At 33.1% G+C, this 15,787-nt stretch overlaps 1 protein-coding gene across 1 annotated transcript in view; it reads right to left on the bottom strand.

Moving 5' to 3' along the window:
- KIF20B (kinesin family member 20B) overlaps positions 1 to 15,787 on the bottom strand; it is a gene marked incomplete at its 5' end in the record, with an annotated part of 69,238 nt that overhangs the window by 27,736 nt on the left and 25,715 nt on the right. The window contains 2 exons of the mRNA XM_079712601.1: positions 5,110 to 5,248; positions 5,589 to 6,825. Coding sequence (XP_079568727.1) covers positions 5,110 to 5,248; positions 5,589 to 6,825 — 1,376 coding nt within the window. The remainder of the gene's footprint in view (positions 1 to 5,109; positions 5,249 to 5,588; positions 6,826 to 15,787) is intronic.

The raw sequence follows: 15,787 nt of genomic DNA, 5'->3' as shown, positions 1-15,787 counted from the left end.
TCCTAATAATGTATTATAATTAAAAGTTTTTAATTGGAAAAAGAAGCCATTTTTAAAGAACTGAGTAACTAGCTCCATTATGAACACAAGTCAATTATACCATGTTTGATAATGCTTACTGATAATCATGGTGTTCAGAAATAGTATCTTAAACCAGGAAGTTTCTATACTCCAAGAATCTTCAGCCAGGATATCATTTAATAGAAATAAACAACCTACATTATAACAATCTAAAACAAAAAACATTTTAAGAGGACTTCCCTGGTGGTGCAGTGGTTAAGAATAAGCCTGCCAATGCAGGGGACACGGGTTCCATCCCTGGTCCAGGAAGATCCCACATGCTGCAGAACAACTAAGCCCGTGTGCCACAACTACTGAGCCTGTGCTCTAGAGCCTGTGAGCCACAACTGCTGAGCCCACGTGCCTAGAGCCCAAGCTCTGCAACAAGAGAAGCCACTGCAATGAGAAGCCCACGTACAGCAACGAACAGTAGCCCCCACTCACCACAACTAGAGAGAAAGCCCGTGCGTAGCAATGAAGACCCAACGCAGCCAAAAAAAAAAAAAATCTTTTTTAAATAGATCAGAAAAGACAAAGGAATGGTGTTCCAGCCTATCCTGTAGTAAAGTCAAGAGAGGTAGACCAGATCTCACAACCAGTAATTCGAAATCAAACTACACAAGCCTTGCTCATACATTACATTTGATAGAAATGAGGAAATTGTATGAAGGCTTAAATACAGCCTAATGGTTATTTCCTTATTTGTTTTGTTGAGGATACTATGAACAACATGTGGACTGATAATAGGAATGTAAATCCGAAGTTCCCTCTGGACTACTTAGCTAAGTGAAAGGAACCTAACAAAAGGCAATAAGGTGCATAGGGCTAGGACTGCAGTTTATATTTTGGAGTAATTTAATCCATTTACCTGTCATTTGCCCAGAATTTATAAAGCTTTCAAGCCTGTCTACCACCTACAGAAACTCTAGTCTTGATCCTGAGGTGTTAAAACCGAAATGTCATTCGAAATTTATTTTACAAGTTCAGAATCTACACTAAATCCAAAGGTAAGTAATTTATATCCAATGAGGGGAGAAAAAAAGGCTGCCCTGGCCAAAATTACATTCCTAGAAAGCAAACAATCCAAAAATTACATTCCTAGAAAGCAAATTATTCAGGCTTCTGAATGACAAACAAGTGCTTTTCCAAATTATGATTTTTAACTTGCTGATCTGACTAAACATTTTCCTATGCCTAATTACAGTTTAGGTCATCTTTACTGTCTTACATTTCTAATCTAGTCCACTTTGAAATACTTGTTGCGTGGCCTGGAAACTTTCTGTGTATAATTATCAGAAACAACATATATTTTGCATTTTATGTATGGTGGTATTTTTTGGATTTTTCTTCCATTAATCAAAAATTTTATTACATTTCCCTTATTATGAATGAATTCATATCTATTATAAGAAATAATGCAATAAGTAGACCTTTTAAAAAATTACCTAGAATGCCATTACCTAAAATAATCAAAATATATATTTTTATATTTCCTTGCAGTCTATATTATTATACGAATTGTTTGTAAATTTTTAATCCTATTATATATATAAAATTGGGTCCGGTTTCTATTACTTAACATTATAACACAAGCATTTTCCCATATTATCATAAAAACTTAGTACTTATCACTGCACTTAAATCAAAATCCTGCTAAATAAATACACTAACAATGAATCAGGGAACTTAACCACTAATAAAGCAGTGGAAAACACAATTTAAATATCTGTACAAATCATTATAAATGATCAAAAGGTCTTAGGCCAAAGCTTCCAGGTATCAGAGTGCTTAAGAAGCTGGCAGGGAAAAAAAAAAAATGAACCTCTGCTCACAGAAAAAGGAGATGGAGGGCTTCCCTGGTGATGCAGTGGTTGGGAGTCCGCCTGCCGATGCAGGGGACGTGGGTTCATGCCCCGGTCTGGGAGGATCCCACATGCCGTGGAGCAGCTGGGCCCATGAGCCATGGCCACTGAGCCTGCATGTCCGGAGCCTGTGCTCCGCAGCGGGAGAGGCCACAACAGTGAGAGGCCCACGTACCACAAAAAAAAAAAAATGGACACAGAGGGTACCAGGTCCACAGCAGGAGCGTCTCCTTTACCAGTATAGGCCTAATAGTCATGAAAATTATAATTTATTTAATCAAAAAGTTCATACTCATTCTTTCCATTCATTTTTAATTTACATTAATGCTATACTATTGTGAGAGTTTTCTTATGCTAAATAAAAAATTATTCCAGGACTTCAATGTCAGGTAGTTTAGAAGAAAGTAACCAATCCTCTGTTGAAAACAACAAAAAATGCTGTATAAAAAAAATGTTTTAAATCTTTTTAAAAGCACTGAGGAACTAACAAAAAAATAGGAAATACTGAGATAACAAAAAAATTAAGTGAAAAAAGAATCACAGAAATAAGTGGAGCACTAACTGGCTTTTATTTTGAGGACATTCATAGAAAGAGGAGGCCTGACTTTCAACAGGTAAACTAGAAGGTATTTGCAATATATTTTACTGACAAAGGATTAGAACCAAGAATAAAGAAATCCAACACAATAATAATTTTTTAAAGGACAGCAAAATTAAAAGAAAATATGAACAAATGGATTTCACAGAGTGAAAACTGGAACAGACATATAGTGAATAAAAACACAAATAGACACTCCATTTCATTAGTTATCAGAGGAATACAACTTAAAACCATAAGATACCCATTTACATTCTCTGACCCAACAATTCCACCCCTTGTTATATAAATTCTTACACATGTGTACCAAGGGCATGTATTAAATAGGATCACTGTTTCTAAGAGCAAAGAACGGAAATATCTAAATGGTCAATAGAATAGATAACTAAATTGTATAGTCACACATGGAGTATTACACAGCAGTGAAAGTGATTAATTATAACCATATATAAATGTCAGGAATATGATGTGAAAATGTCTCAGAACATGACATAATGTTTAGAGATAAAAAAAAATATGATTTAACTTATATTTTTAAAAGATTAAAAAAAGATAAACACAAAACATTCATTACAGTAAACTCAGTGGGGGTAGGAAACATAGAAAATGGATGAGACCCACAAGCATTTGTTGTATCAATATTCTTCAGACCTTACACATTTAAGTATTCTTTTGTAACTAACTCAAGGTAATAAAAAATATTTAAAATTACTTCAGCTTTTTAAAAAAGTCTAATTATGATACAAAATCCAATAGTCATAAAAGAAAAATAAGTTGCTCCAAGGCAAAAAAAAAGGAACATAATCAAAATGAAGAAAAATGGCAATGTGGGGGAGAGATAGGGGGATATCTACAATTAATATCCTTCAAAAGTTAATTTCCAGAAAATATACAAATTAATTTTCACTGCAAAGTAAAGGAGCTGTTACAGTGGAAGATTACTGGACTGAATGTCAATATTATGACGTAGGAAAAAAATATATATATATATGTGTCATCTTGGGCATGTTATTTAACTTCTTGTCTCATATGTAAAATGGAATAGTAGTAGTATTGTCGGGAAATTATGTGAGATAGTATATGTAATGTAGAGCACTTAGAATGGTATATGGTTCAACCAAAGACTATATATATATGTGTGTGTTTGCTTTCTTCATGGTATTTTATTGTGTATATGCAATATAATTAATTTAGCTAGTTTCCCATTGATCAATGTATAGCATTTTCAATTCCTCTGCTATTCCAATGTTGTTGTCAATATCCTTACATATCCATTACCACTGGCAAAAAAAAAAAAAAGATAGTCTCCTTATTTTTCTCCTAAAAGATTAGCTTTTCATATTTAGATTTTCATTATTCTTATGGTTGTTTGATTTTTGTATTTGCTTTGCATTAGAAATCTATGACTATTCCCACTGCCACCCTTAAGTAAAATAAATCACCCTTAAATTAAAAAAAAAAAAGTTAATTTCCTAAGTATGTAACAAGCCCCCACAAAGCAATAATAAAAAGAAAAACAATAACCCAAACTAAAATACAAAGAATATGAATATACAGACCACAGGAAAAAAAAATACAAATGAATTTTAAACCAAAAATGTTCACTCCTAATTAGAGATATGCAAGTTAGAATTATAGTTGAGATACACTATTTACATGTCAAATTAGCAAATATCAAAAAAATATGATAAAATACTACTTTGTGGATAAGAGTACAGAGAAAAATACTCTCTTGTTCTCATACATTAGTTCTGGTGAGTAAACTAGCATAATCTCTAAAAAGCATAATAAATATCAAAATTACAAATGTACAAACCAGTGACCCATAAATTCCACTTTTAGGAATTTATACCAGAGGAAGACTTGCAAATGTTCAAAATGACATCACTACATGATTAACAGAAGACTGGAAATTACCTTAATTGTCCAACAATATGGGGCTGATTAATGGTAAATAAATGTTCAGAGTCATAAAAAAGAAAAAAAGCTCATTTGGAGACTTATATCCTGAGATGGAAACATTGAGTGAAAAAAACCAAGGTTCACATAGTGTTTATAGAATGTTTTCATTTTTTATAGGAAGAGAAGGAAAGAGAAGTGAAGAGAAAAAAAATAGTTGGTAACATCTAACGCTTTGGAGGGAATCTTGATGGCTGGGAGGCAGTTTTTTCCCTCACTATACATATTTTCATATATTTTAAATTTGGAATCATGTGATTATATTTCCTATTTTTAAATCAAATTATAATGAAAACTTGTTACAATTGCACTACATACTCTCCTAAATACTATCTGCAAACAAAAGTTCGCTATTTACTTTTCTGGGAGGACTTGAACTTAGCAGCCCTTAAAAGAAAAAAAAAGGTTCTAATCTTACATAAGGCACATATTTTTCTTAATATTAGACATCCTTCAGTTTGTTTAATCTGACGAAATTTTCTTTTGTGAAATAACTTTTCTCATCATTTAAGAAAAATTATGGAGTTGACAAATGTTCTGGTCAATATTAAACTTAGTGTCTAAACTTGATATATAAGGAAAACAATCTTTATCATTTAAATTGGCCACACACCTTTTCAAATAACCTACCTCTTTCTGTACTTGCTCAATCTGCTTTTTGGCATCCGCCAGTTTCTCTTTCAGCTCAGCATAATCTTCTTCCTTCTTCTGAAGATCTGCTTTCAGATTCTGGGTAAGAGCAGCACTTGCAGAGAGCTCCTCTTTCAACCTAAAAAAAAAAATCACTTATCTATAGTGACATATCACTAATCACTTAGAATCATGTGTGAGCTACTAATAATCTACAAAATTAGATCTTTTCACAAATTTGGAATGTCCAAACCATGAAGAAATCCTTCAAGGAGGATTTCAGGAGATTTTATAAACAGATCTTTGCATATAACATTTGGTTCCAAAAGTTTATATAAACAAAATTGAAGTTCTTCAGTCATCATACATGTTATACTTAACCAGATTAAAATATGCCCAACCAGATTCTTTAAAAGCTACACAGAAAAATCAATAAATGCTTTCCATATTTTCAAACATTTTAATAACTTTTAGCTTACTTTTCTGTTTCTTGCCAGTTTGTTTCTTTTTCTTCTTCCGTTAATTGAAGTGAATGCTTTGCATCTTGCAAATTGTTTGTTAATTTTGTGATTTCTTCTTTCAATTTGACTTCCCTTTCACTTAAATCTTTGGCGTTTTTGATAGAATCTTGAAGATTTGCTTGAAATTCCTTCAGATTTCTTTCTTGCTTTAAAATGATAGATTCCTTTTCCATAATTTCTTGTTCTAACTTGGCTGAACGGCTACATTCATCTTTCTGAGTTTCTAACAATGCTTCAAGTTCCTTTATTTTCACCTTATAGCAAGTAACATCTTGTGTAAGTTCTGAAAGTGCTCTCTTTCCTTCAACTACATACTGTACTTGAATATCAAGACCAACAGTTTTTTCTCGCAATTCTTCCTTCAGCTGCTGTATAAGACTTTCTTTTTCTTTTAGTAGATCTTGATTTTTATTCTCCCTCTCCTCTGTTTTTAGTCTATTGTTTGCATCTTTACAGTCTTTTACTTCTGCCTGTAATTTTTCAATTTGTTGTTCCAGTTCCTGGATCTGATGTCTTTTTTTGGAGGAACTCTTTACAATCTCCTTACATTCTTCCCAAATGGCTTCAACAGTAGAGTGGAAAGACCTTTCCCTACCAAGTTCTTGAATACCACTTTCGTTAACTTGCTTACTTATCAAATAATCATTATCCAAAAGATGTAACTGTGTATTCGGCAAATTATCCTCTTGAGAACCATTTGACAGATCCCTGAGATTGAGTAAATCTATGCTTGAGATCTGAGAAACTGAATCAAGTGTACGTAATTCATCTATTTTTGCTTGCATTAATTTTATTTGTGAAACATTATTTGTGATGTTTCTTCTAGCAGTTTCTATCTCCTTTGACAATTTCATGATCCTCTCCTCCTGTTCTTGATTTATACCTCTCTGCACATGTAATTCAGAAATCGCATTGTCATAATTCGACTGAATTTGTTGGACCTCTACACTAAAACTACAACTCTTTTTTTCAGAGGAAGAGAGTTCCTGCTGCAAACTAATAATCTGTTTATTTAATTCTGCTTTTTCTTCCTTTTCATTTTTAAGTTCATTCTCAACAATGAGTAAACGTGTTTTCAGCTCTTCATTATTTCCTTGCAAAACTCTAATGTTTTCCTCATCTTCTGAAATGCTCTGTTGCATTTCTTCACTTTTCTTTTGGTCTTCAGTGATGGTTGGACTAACATGTGTAGGTCCTTTAAAAATAAAAAAAAATTATTATTAATCTAGCAAACCTTAATAAAAATCAAAAAGTTACCATATAAGCCAATATTCAAACATAGGAAACATATGAAAGCACACTTTTAATGAAAAACAGAAATAAGCTATTGAGTAAAAAAGAAAAATCAGGTTGCAAAACATATATAGCATACACCAATTTATGTAAAAATTGTAGTTCCATTAAGTCACAGTGGAAAAAGTTAGCAAAGGATGTGTAAGAAAATCCTGCTAACTACTTCTGAGTGGGAATACTAGTTACTTCTACTTTCTTTTTATAGCTTTTATGTTATTTAAATTGTCTACCACAAATCTTTATTATTACTATGAGATAGAAGGTAGGGAATTATACCCTAAGGCAGACTAAAGAACAGTCTTAAAGTACAATTATACTATAGATCTATGAAATTAGTGATTTGCAAACTAAGTACCTTATACTTTCACAGGTAAAATTAGGAGAAGAATGGTTAAATTTGTGCCAAGTCTAATGTAGCCCTACCCTTCACTAGCTGCATAACTGTCAATAAACTGCTTGACCCCATGGCTGCTTCCTCAAATGGAAAATGGAAAATAATAGCAATAATACCACCTATCTCAGAGTTATTGTGAAGATCAAGATAATCAATGAGCTTAGAACACTGTGCTTGGGATATAGTTAAATATTATTAGAAGCTGAAAATCTGTACAGAAGAGTTCAGCTAATTAAAAATAAATAAAAATGTGTCTTTTTCAGGCTTAATATCTACATTTCTAAAATAAGGATATTTCTACCTGCCCTACTTACTACAGGGTAGTGTTAAGAGGGCCAAATAAGTTAATATGTAATGTATGTTAAAGCATTTTGTAAATGTTATATAAGTACAAGAACATAGTTGGTATAGATTAAACTATGTCCAGAGAAGACGCACTATTAGCTAAAACTTAATTCTTAATATTTGACAAATTCACTCATCTCACACAACTGTCCAGTATAAACTATGTTCAAATTTTTCTCACAGATTACATGATTAACTCTTGAAACATAATTCTCAATTCTCCAGATACCAAATTTATCTTTTTATGTCTTCATACAATTTCCATTGATATAATAACTGATCTGATGAGTTGTCTCATATCCTAGGAAAATTACTTCAAAACATATAAGAATCTGATTCTTTGGTTTTTAAATTTTTCTGTTCTATTTCACTTCATGGTTTGATGTTTATATGTGTGAACTTTATATACACAACTCTAATACAATTTTTATGAATTTTCTACACAATACTGTACTGATATAATCAACTCAACATGTCCTTTGACCTTCATTCACTCCCTGACTGGCCACTTATCTGTCAATTTCACCTATATTTTTATTTGGTAGTCTCACTAAGCACGTTGAGAATCGAATTCCTCATGCTTAAAGGCCCCAGATATAGTATGAAATCCATAAGAGCAGAAGACAGTTATAAGGGAGAGATGGATTGAAATTCTCCTCACTAAGAAACCTGTTACTTTCAGTTGGTAACTGTCCAATGAATATTTAAAAACTGTATTTTATAGTTTTCTTTTTAGTGTGTGCCACCATATTATCCTATGCATCTGAGCACATTAGATTATACTGAAATAATGTTTACTTGTCACTGTCATTTACTAGATTCCAAACTTCCTGAGAGCAGACTCTCTATGTCTAATGCATCTTTATATACATGAACAATAATCTTAAATGAATTTTTAAAAATATTTATTTATTTGTTTTGGCTGTGCCAGGTCTTATTTGCAGCATGCAGGCTTCTTAGTTGCAGCATGTGGACTCTTAGTTGCAGCATGCATGCAGGATCTAGTTCCCTGACCAGGGATTGAACCCAGGCCCCCTGCATTGGGACTGCAGAGTCTTACCCACTGGACCACCATGGAGGTCCCCGTAAATGAATTATTTTTGAAATTTAGCTACATCGCTTATGTTCTCCTTTTCTATCTCTAAGACATATCATTATATCAGAAAAACATAACTTTTGTCATCAGTAAGCTATTCTGGTTCTAGATATGTGCAAATTTATAATCTAACATGCCTCAGTTATATTAACTTGGTTACTTTAGTGCAATTTTATGTTTTAAATTTTAAGCTGTTCTCTTTACAGTGCCTTTTTTTATAACAGTGGCTCTCTAGTTTTAGAGAATTGGCAAAAGAGCTTATAATGTAGATTCCTGAGAACAAATACCAAACATACTGACTTGATAAATCTGGAATGTATTGTACATGCAAACACTTTGAGGGTACATGCACACTGCTCCAGGAATTTATTTTTCTAAATTTCTGGAAGACCTTGATACTCACCCCTGTAATAACATTTGGGATCTAAACATATCAGTTTGCATCATTACTAAGCCCCTATATGGCAGCCCTACATGTAACTGTTCCATGAGATAAATGTCAAATCTCACATAGTAATGACATACAAGCCCTTAAGTTTTTCCTCCTGTCTGTGGCAAGCTCTCATGCATCCTAGATGAGAGATGATAGTACCCTATGTAATGAATCTGTTCAATTAAGAAGGCATTTTCAAGATCATAAAAAGATCTTTAAAATTAAATCTACTATCCCACATACAAATAGGTTTCTATCTTCCCATATGCTAATCACAGTTGGCATTGTGAGAAAAATAAAGAAAAAGCACAAGCATTTATGAAAGGTCTTTCAGATACTATTATATAATGTGGGGGAAAAAACTTAAGTGACTGTACAAGATTTTTAATCTTATGACCCCATTTGATAAATTAAAATCACAGCTCTCTCCCAGCATTACCCAGATAAAAAAGCTAGACAAGGACACTAGAAAAAAGAAAATTACAGGTCAATATCACTGATGAACATAGATGGAAACATCCTCAACAAAATATCAGCAAATCGAATTCAATAGCACATTAAAAGGATCATACACCATGATCAAGGGGGATTTATCCCAGGGATGCAAGGATAGTTCAACATATGCAAATCAGTAAATGTGATATACTCTATTAATAAAATAAAGAATAAAAATCATATGATCACTTCACTAGATGCAGAAAGAGTATTTAACAAAATTCAACATCTTCATGATAAAAACTCTCAACAGACTGGAGAGGGAACATACCTCAACATAATAAAAGCCATATATGACAAACCCACAGCTAATGTCATCCTCAACCATGAAAACCTGAAAGCTTTTCCTCTAATATCAAGAACAAAACAAGTATGTCCACTCTCACCATTTCTATTTAACATTAGTACTGGAAGTCTGAGCCAGAGAATCAGGCAAGAAAAAGAAACAAACTGTATCCAGATCGGCAAGGAAGAAGTAAAACTGTCCGTTTACAGATGACAGAATTTTATATTATAGAAAATCCTAAAGACTCCACCAGAAAACCTTTAGAATACAGAAATTCACTAAAGTTGGAGGATACAAAATCAATATACAAGAAACACTATACAAAACAAAAAACTGTACACTAACAACAAACTATCAGAAAGAGAAAATAAGAAAAAAAAAACTATTTACAATAGCATAAAAAAGAATAAAATACTTAGGAATAACTTTAACCAAGGTGGTGAAAAGCCTATACACTGAAAACTATAAAACACTGGTGAAAGAAAATGAAAAAAGACATATAAGATAAGGAAAGATATTCCATGTTCATGGATTAGAAGAATTAATGTTATTAAAATGTCCATATTACCCAGAGTAATCTACAAATTCAATTACCTATCAAATTTCCAATGGCATTTTTCACAGAAATAGAACAGCAATCTAAAAATTCACATGAAACCAAAAAAGACCCTGAATAGCAAAAGCAATCTTGAGAAAGAACAAGGTTGGAGGCATCACACTTTCTAATTTCAACTATACTATAAAGCTACAGCAATCAAAACAGTATGGTACTGGCATAAAACCAGATTCATAGACCAATGAAATCGTTTCAAAAGCCCAAAAATAAACCCATACACATATGTCCAACTTATTTAACAAGAAAGCCAAGAATACTCAATGGAAAAGGACAGTCTCTTCAATATTGTGTTGGGAAAACTGGATATCCACATGTAAAAGAATGAAATTGAACTCCTATCTTACTCCACTTATAAAAATTAACTCAAAATGGATGAAGGACTTAAAACATAGCACCTGAAACCATAAAACTCCTAGAAGAAAACATAGGGGTAAAGCTCCTTGACACTGGACTATGCAACAGGTTTTAGATATTACACCAAAAGCTTGAGCATCAAAAGCAAAAAATAAATAAGTGAAACTATATCAAACTAAAAAGCTTCTACACAGCAAATGAATCAGTCAACAAAATGAAAAGGCAACCCATGGAATAGGAGAAAATATCTGCAAACCATCTATCTGACAAGGGGTTAATATCCAAAATATATAGGGAACTCATACAACTCAACAGCCAAAAAACCAAACAATCCAATTAAAAAATGGGCAGAGGAACTAAACAGACACTTTTCCAAAGAAGACATACAAATATTCAACAGGTACAGGAAAAGGTGTTCAACATCACTAATCATTAGGGAAATGCAAATCAAAACTACAGTGAGATATCACTTAACACTTGTTAGGATGTCTATTATCAAAAAGAGATAACAAATGCTGACAAGGATGAGGGGAAAAGGGAATCTGCACACAGTTGATGGGAATATAAAGTAGTACAACCACTAGAAAAACAGTATGAAGGTTCCTCAAAAAATTAAATATAGAACTATCTTATGAGCTAACAATCCCACTTCTGAGTATATATCCAAAGGAAATGAAATTACTATCTCAAAGTTCATGCAAGTTCATGCTCTATGTTCACTAAAACATTTTTTACAATAGCCAGGACATGGAAACAACCTAAGTGTCCATGGATGGATGGATGGATTTTTTAAATGTGGAATAAATATGTATACAATGGAATATTATTATTCAGCCTAAATAAGAAGGAAATCCTGCCATTTGCAATGACATGGATGAACCTGGAGGGCATTATGTGAAGTAAGTGAAATAAGCCACACAGAGAAAGGAAAATACTGTATGGTATCAATATGAGGAGAAAAAAAGATCCAACTCAGAGAAACAGAGAGTAGAATGGTGGTTGTCAGGGGATGAGGGGTGATGGAAATAGGGAGAGGCTTGTAAAAGGGTATAATTTTTCAGTTTAAGATGAATAAGGTCATAGGATCTAAGTATAATACGGTGACTATAATTGATAACATTGTATTGTATAAGCGAAATTTGCCTAGAGAGTATAACTTAACTGTTCTCACCAAAAAAGAAAAAAGAGGGGGAAAATAGGTGAATAAGTAAGGTGACAGATGTATTAATTAATGGTGATACAATGGGAAACTTTTCACAATGTATATAAACTCATGTTAAACATTTTAAATGTATTACAAAATTATTGGTCAATTGTACCTCAATAAGGCTGAGAAAAAAATCCCAGTCCTCTCAAGATACTGATGTCCCAGTGAGAGTATCCCCTCACCCCAAAATCACTATATAATCTGGGAATCTCACCTCCCTACTCCATCCAAGAATTTATCCAGTTTTACATTTAGTAGTATACATGTAAAAGCTTTATTTGTAAGTTTCCATTTTTCAAATACAATCCATATTCTTTTCCTTCACCTGATTGTTTAAATGCTCTTGGGCAGCAATAATTGTGTAATCCCATAACAGGATTCCAAGATCTCTTTAACAGACTAACTTTAAAAGCTCAGTGGACAAGGTTTTATTACCTATAACTTACATTGTCTCTCCTGCCTCAAAAAGGAGAGGAAAAACATGGCATTACCCCTGCTCTATAGCCTGCTTTCTGAAAAGCTGATGAGTTTATTTTTGATGATTTTCCTATGTTTGTAGTTATATTTTCCTAATTTAGTTCCTTCAGATTCTCAGCTTATTCTAAGGATTCCACCTACTCTGTAGACTTAGAGATTTACCCTTATTTATGTTTACAACAAACTTGCCCATTTACTCTTATGAATTTTTAAAAATAATGTTCAACCAGTGCATTATTTTTATCAGATTGTCTCCTAACATCTCACAAAGCTGTGGCAAGTCATCCCAAAGTGGAATAACTGGCTTTTCCACTGATTCACACCTCTGTTCTACTTTCCCTTTAAGTAATTCTGAACTTATGATGTAATTTTCTCACCCATGACTTCATCAGTGGAAATGACTAATCCTTTTGCCCTTTAAGAAGACAAGTTATAAAGATGTCTGAACTCTTTATCAGGAAAGAAAGATGGGATCTAAGCAAGTTAAAAATGACAACAATCAGAAATTCAGAGCTCACAAATAAATCCTGAGAGAAGAGATTTGAGTCATGCATACTATATGGATATAGTCCCTAAACCCTGAAGTGAATTACAGTAAGTGCAATAAAGCTTTTGTGATCAAGTAATATTGTTCTCTTAATTTTACTATATTTCAATAACTAGGATAAGACTTCCCTGGTGGTGCAGTGGTTAAGAATCTGCCTGCCAATGCAGGAGACACAGGTTCAAGCCCTGGTCCAGGAAGATCCCACATGCCGCAGAGCAACTAAGCCCATGTGCCACAACTACTGAGCCTGCGCTCTAGAGCCCACGAGCCACAACTACTGAGCCCGTGTGCCACAACTACTGAAGCCTGCGCGCCTAGACCCTGTGCTCCGCAACAAGAGAAGCCACCGCAATGAGAAGCCCATGCACTGCAACTAGAGAAAGCATGCGCACAGCGACAAAGACCCAACGCAGCCAAAAATAAATAAATTCATTTAAAAAAAAATAAGTAGGATAATTACATAACATAAGGTACTTCAGATAATTTGTTTTGCACCTGATTTTCTTGTTCAGATATTCATATTATTCTTCCAGAAATTTTTATGTTTTATATCAAAAGATTCATAGAAAATATTCAGAACAGCCTTGTCAGTGAGAAATTAAAGCATTAGTCTAGCCATAAAGATGAAATAGGTTTTACTGTATATAAACCTAATATAGGTTAACTTATAAAAAGTAAACATAAACAGAAAGATAATTACTTTAATTCAATATTTCTATCACATTCAACCTATACATATACTGCTTACCTATATTTTGCTACAAAAATTAGTTCTGGTTGAAAAGTAACAGGTAAACAGATTGTAGCGTATCTCTGGTTTGTCTCCTTTATCACTATTCTGAAGGCTTATTTCTTGAATGGTTTACATGGTTATCAGCTTCCCAAAGTACAGATACCGTGACCTCAAACAAGTAAATTCACTTTCATAGGGAGATGGCTTTGCATTCCCTTTAAGAACAGAAAACATACATCCAGTAAAACTATCAACCCCCTAATTCTATCCTAGTATTTATAGGAGTCACATATTTTGTTCTGGAGAGTTTTTAGTAGCAGGAAGAGGGGAAGAAGGGTGGTTATAGCTACAATTTTCTTATGATCCTTTATGTAGTCCCTTTAGTCTCTAACAACAAATAATTGTGAAATAGCCACAGTGGTTACAAATTTAAGGAGGAAAAAAAATACTTTATGTTACCTAAACTTACTTAAATCTACCCACGTCCAAATTATTTGTCACTAACAACTAGAGTTATTATACAATCACCTTCTTCATGAATGGGTTACCCTTAGGATTAGTCATACCATGTAGATCACTCGCCCTGCCAACTTTCACTTCCACTTCCTAGTGATCTACTGTTCCTGCATTCTCAACTACCCTATATTCTCAACTACTCTGTGGCACCGATCAAGGTGAAAAAATAGAGGAACAGTGCTCTGGAAATCATAACAAGGTTATACTCCCTGTAGCTAAGGCACCACTCCTTCAATGATAACAGAAGGTGACTATGCATATTAGTCTCAATCTATTAGCTCACACTTTATTGGATTAATATATCTAGCGCTATATTATCCTTTAAGTTATCTACTTTTGAAAACATTAATTTTACTGAGGTTCTATGAGGTGTTTATTATATTGGTGTATTACCCAATTGTTTTTATTCTTAACAACCTCAGGAGGCAGGCATATTTAATTTATTTTACTAATGACCAAAGAAAGACTTAATTTATCCATTTTTCTCAAGGTGAAGCAGCTAACTAGGTTTCTTTTCTTTTTTGGTTCATAATTCATAATATATTATTACTCATAAATATTAATAACATTCTAAATCCATCTTTTAAAAAAATTTTTATTGGGGTATAGTTGCTTTATAATATTGTGTTAGTTTATACTGCACAGCAAAGTGAATCAGCTATATGTACACATATATCCCCTCTTTTTTGGATTTCCTTCTCATTTAGGTCACCACAGAGCATTGAGTAGAGTTCCCTGTGCTATACAGTAGGTTCTCATTAGTTATGTGTTTTATATATATAGTATCAGTAGTGTATATATGTCAATCCCAATCTCCTAATTCATCCCACACACCCCTTCCCCCTTGGTATCCATATGTTTGTTCTCTACGTCTGTGTTTCTATTTCTGCTTTGTAAATAAGATCATCTATAGCAATTTTTTCAGATTCCGCATATATGCATTAATATACGATATTTGTTTTTCTCTTTCTGCTAATTAGGTTTCTAAAGCTAATGCACCTTCTCTTAGAAAGGCCTCCCTCCCTGTATCAGACTGTAAAAGTTTTCCAAAAGACAGAATGAATAGCTTAGAGACAAGGTGAAAGCTGCCATGTTCTTCCATATAACCAGGGATGCATAGTATAGAGAAGCATGTGCCCACTTTATTTTTTTGGTAATTTTATAGAAAACAAAACTTGACCACATTTGTCTTTAGTAATGTTTAGCTCAAAGTCTTACTGTCAAATGGCTTTTTCTTCAAATGAAAAAACAATGTGGAGAAATTCTGGCAGAAAATGTACTATAATCATGAAGATGAAAGTGATGACTTTTAATTACTATAGGCACAGAAATAAAAGAATTATTGTCATGTTAAAGTGATAAAAG

The sequence above is a fragment of the Hyperoodon ampullatus genome (assembly GCF_949752795.1).
Source record: "Hyperoodon ampullatus genome assembly, chromosome: 1".
In the NCBI taxonomy this organism is placed as follows: domain Eukaryota; kingdom Metazoa; phylum Chordata; class Mammalia; order Artiodactyla; family Ziphiidae; genus Hyperoodon; species Hyperoodon ampullatus.
This window is presented reverse-complemented; position numbering and strand designations above follow the sequence as displayed.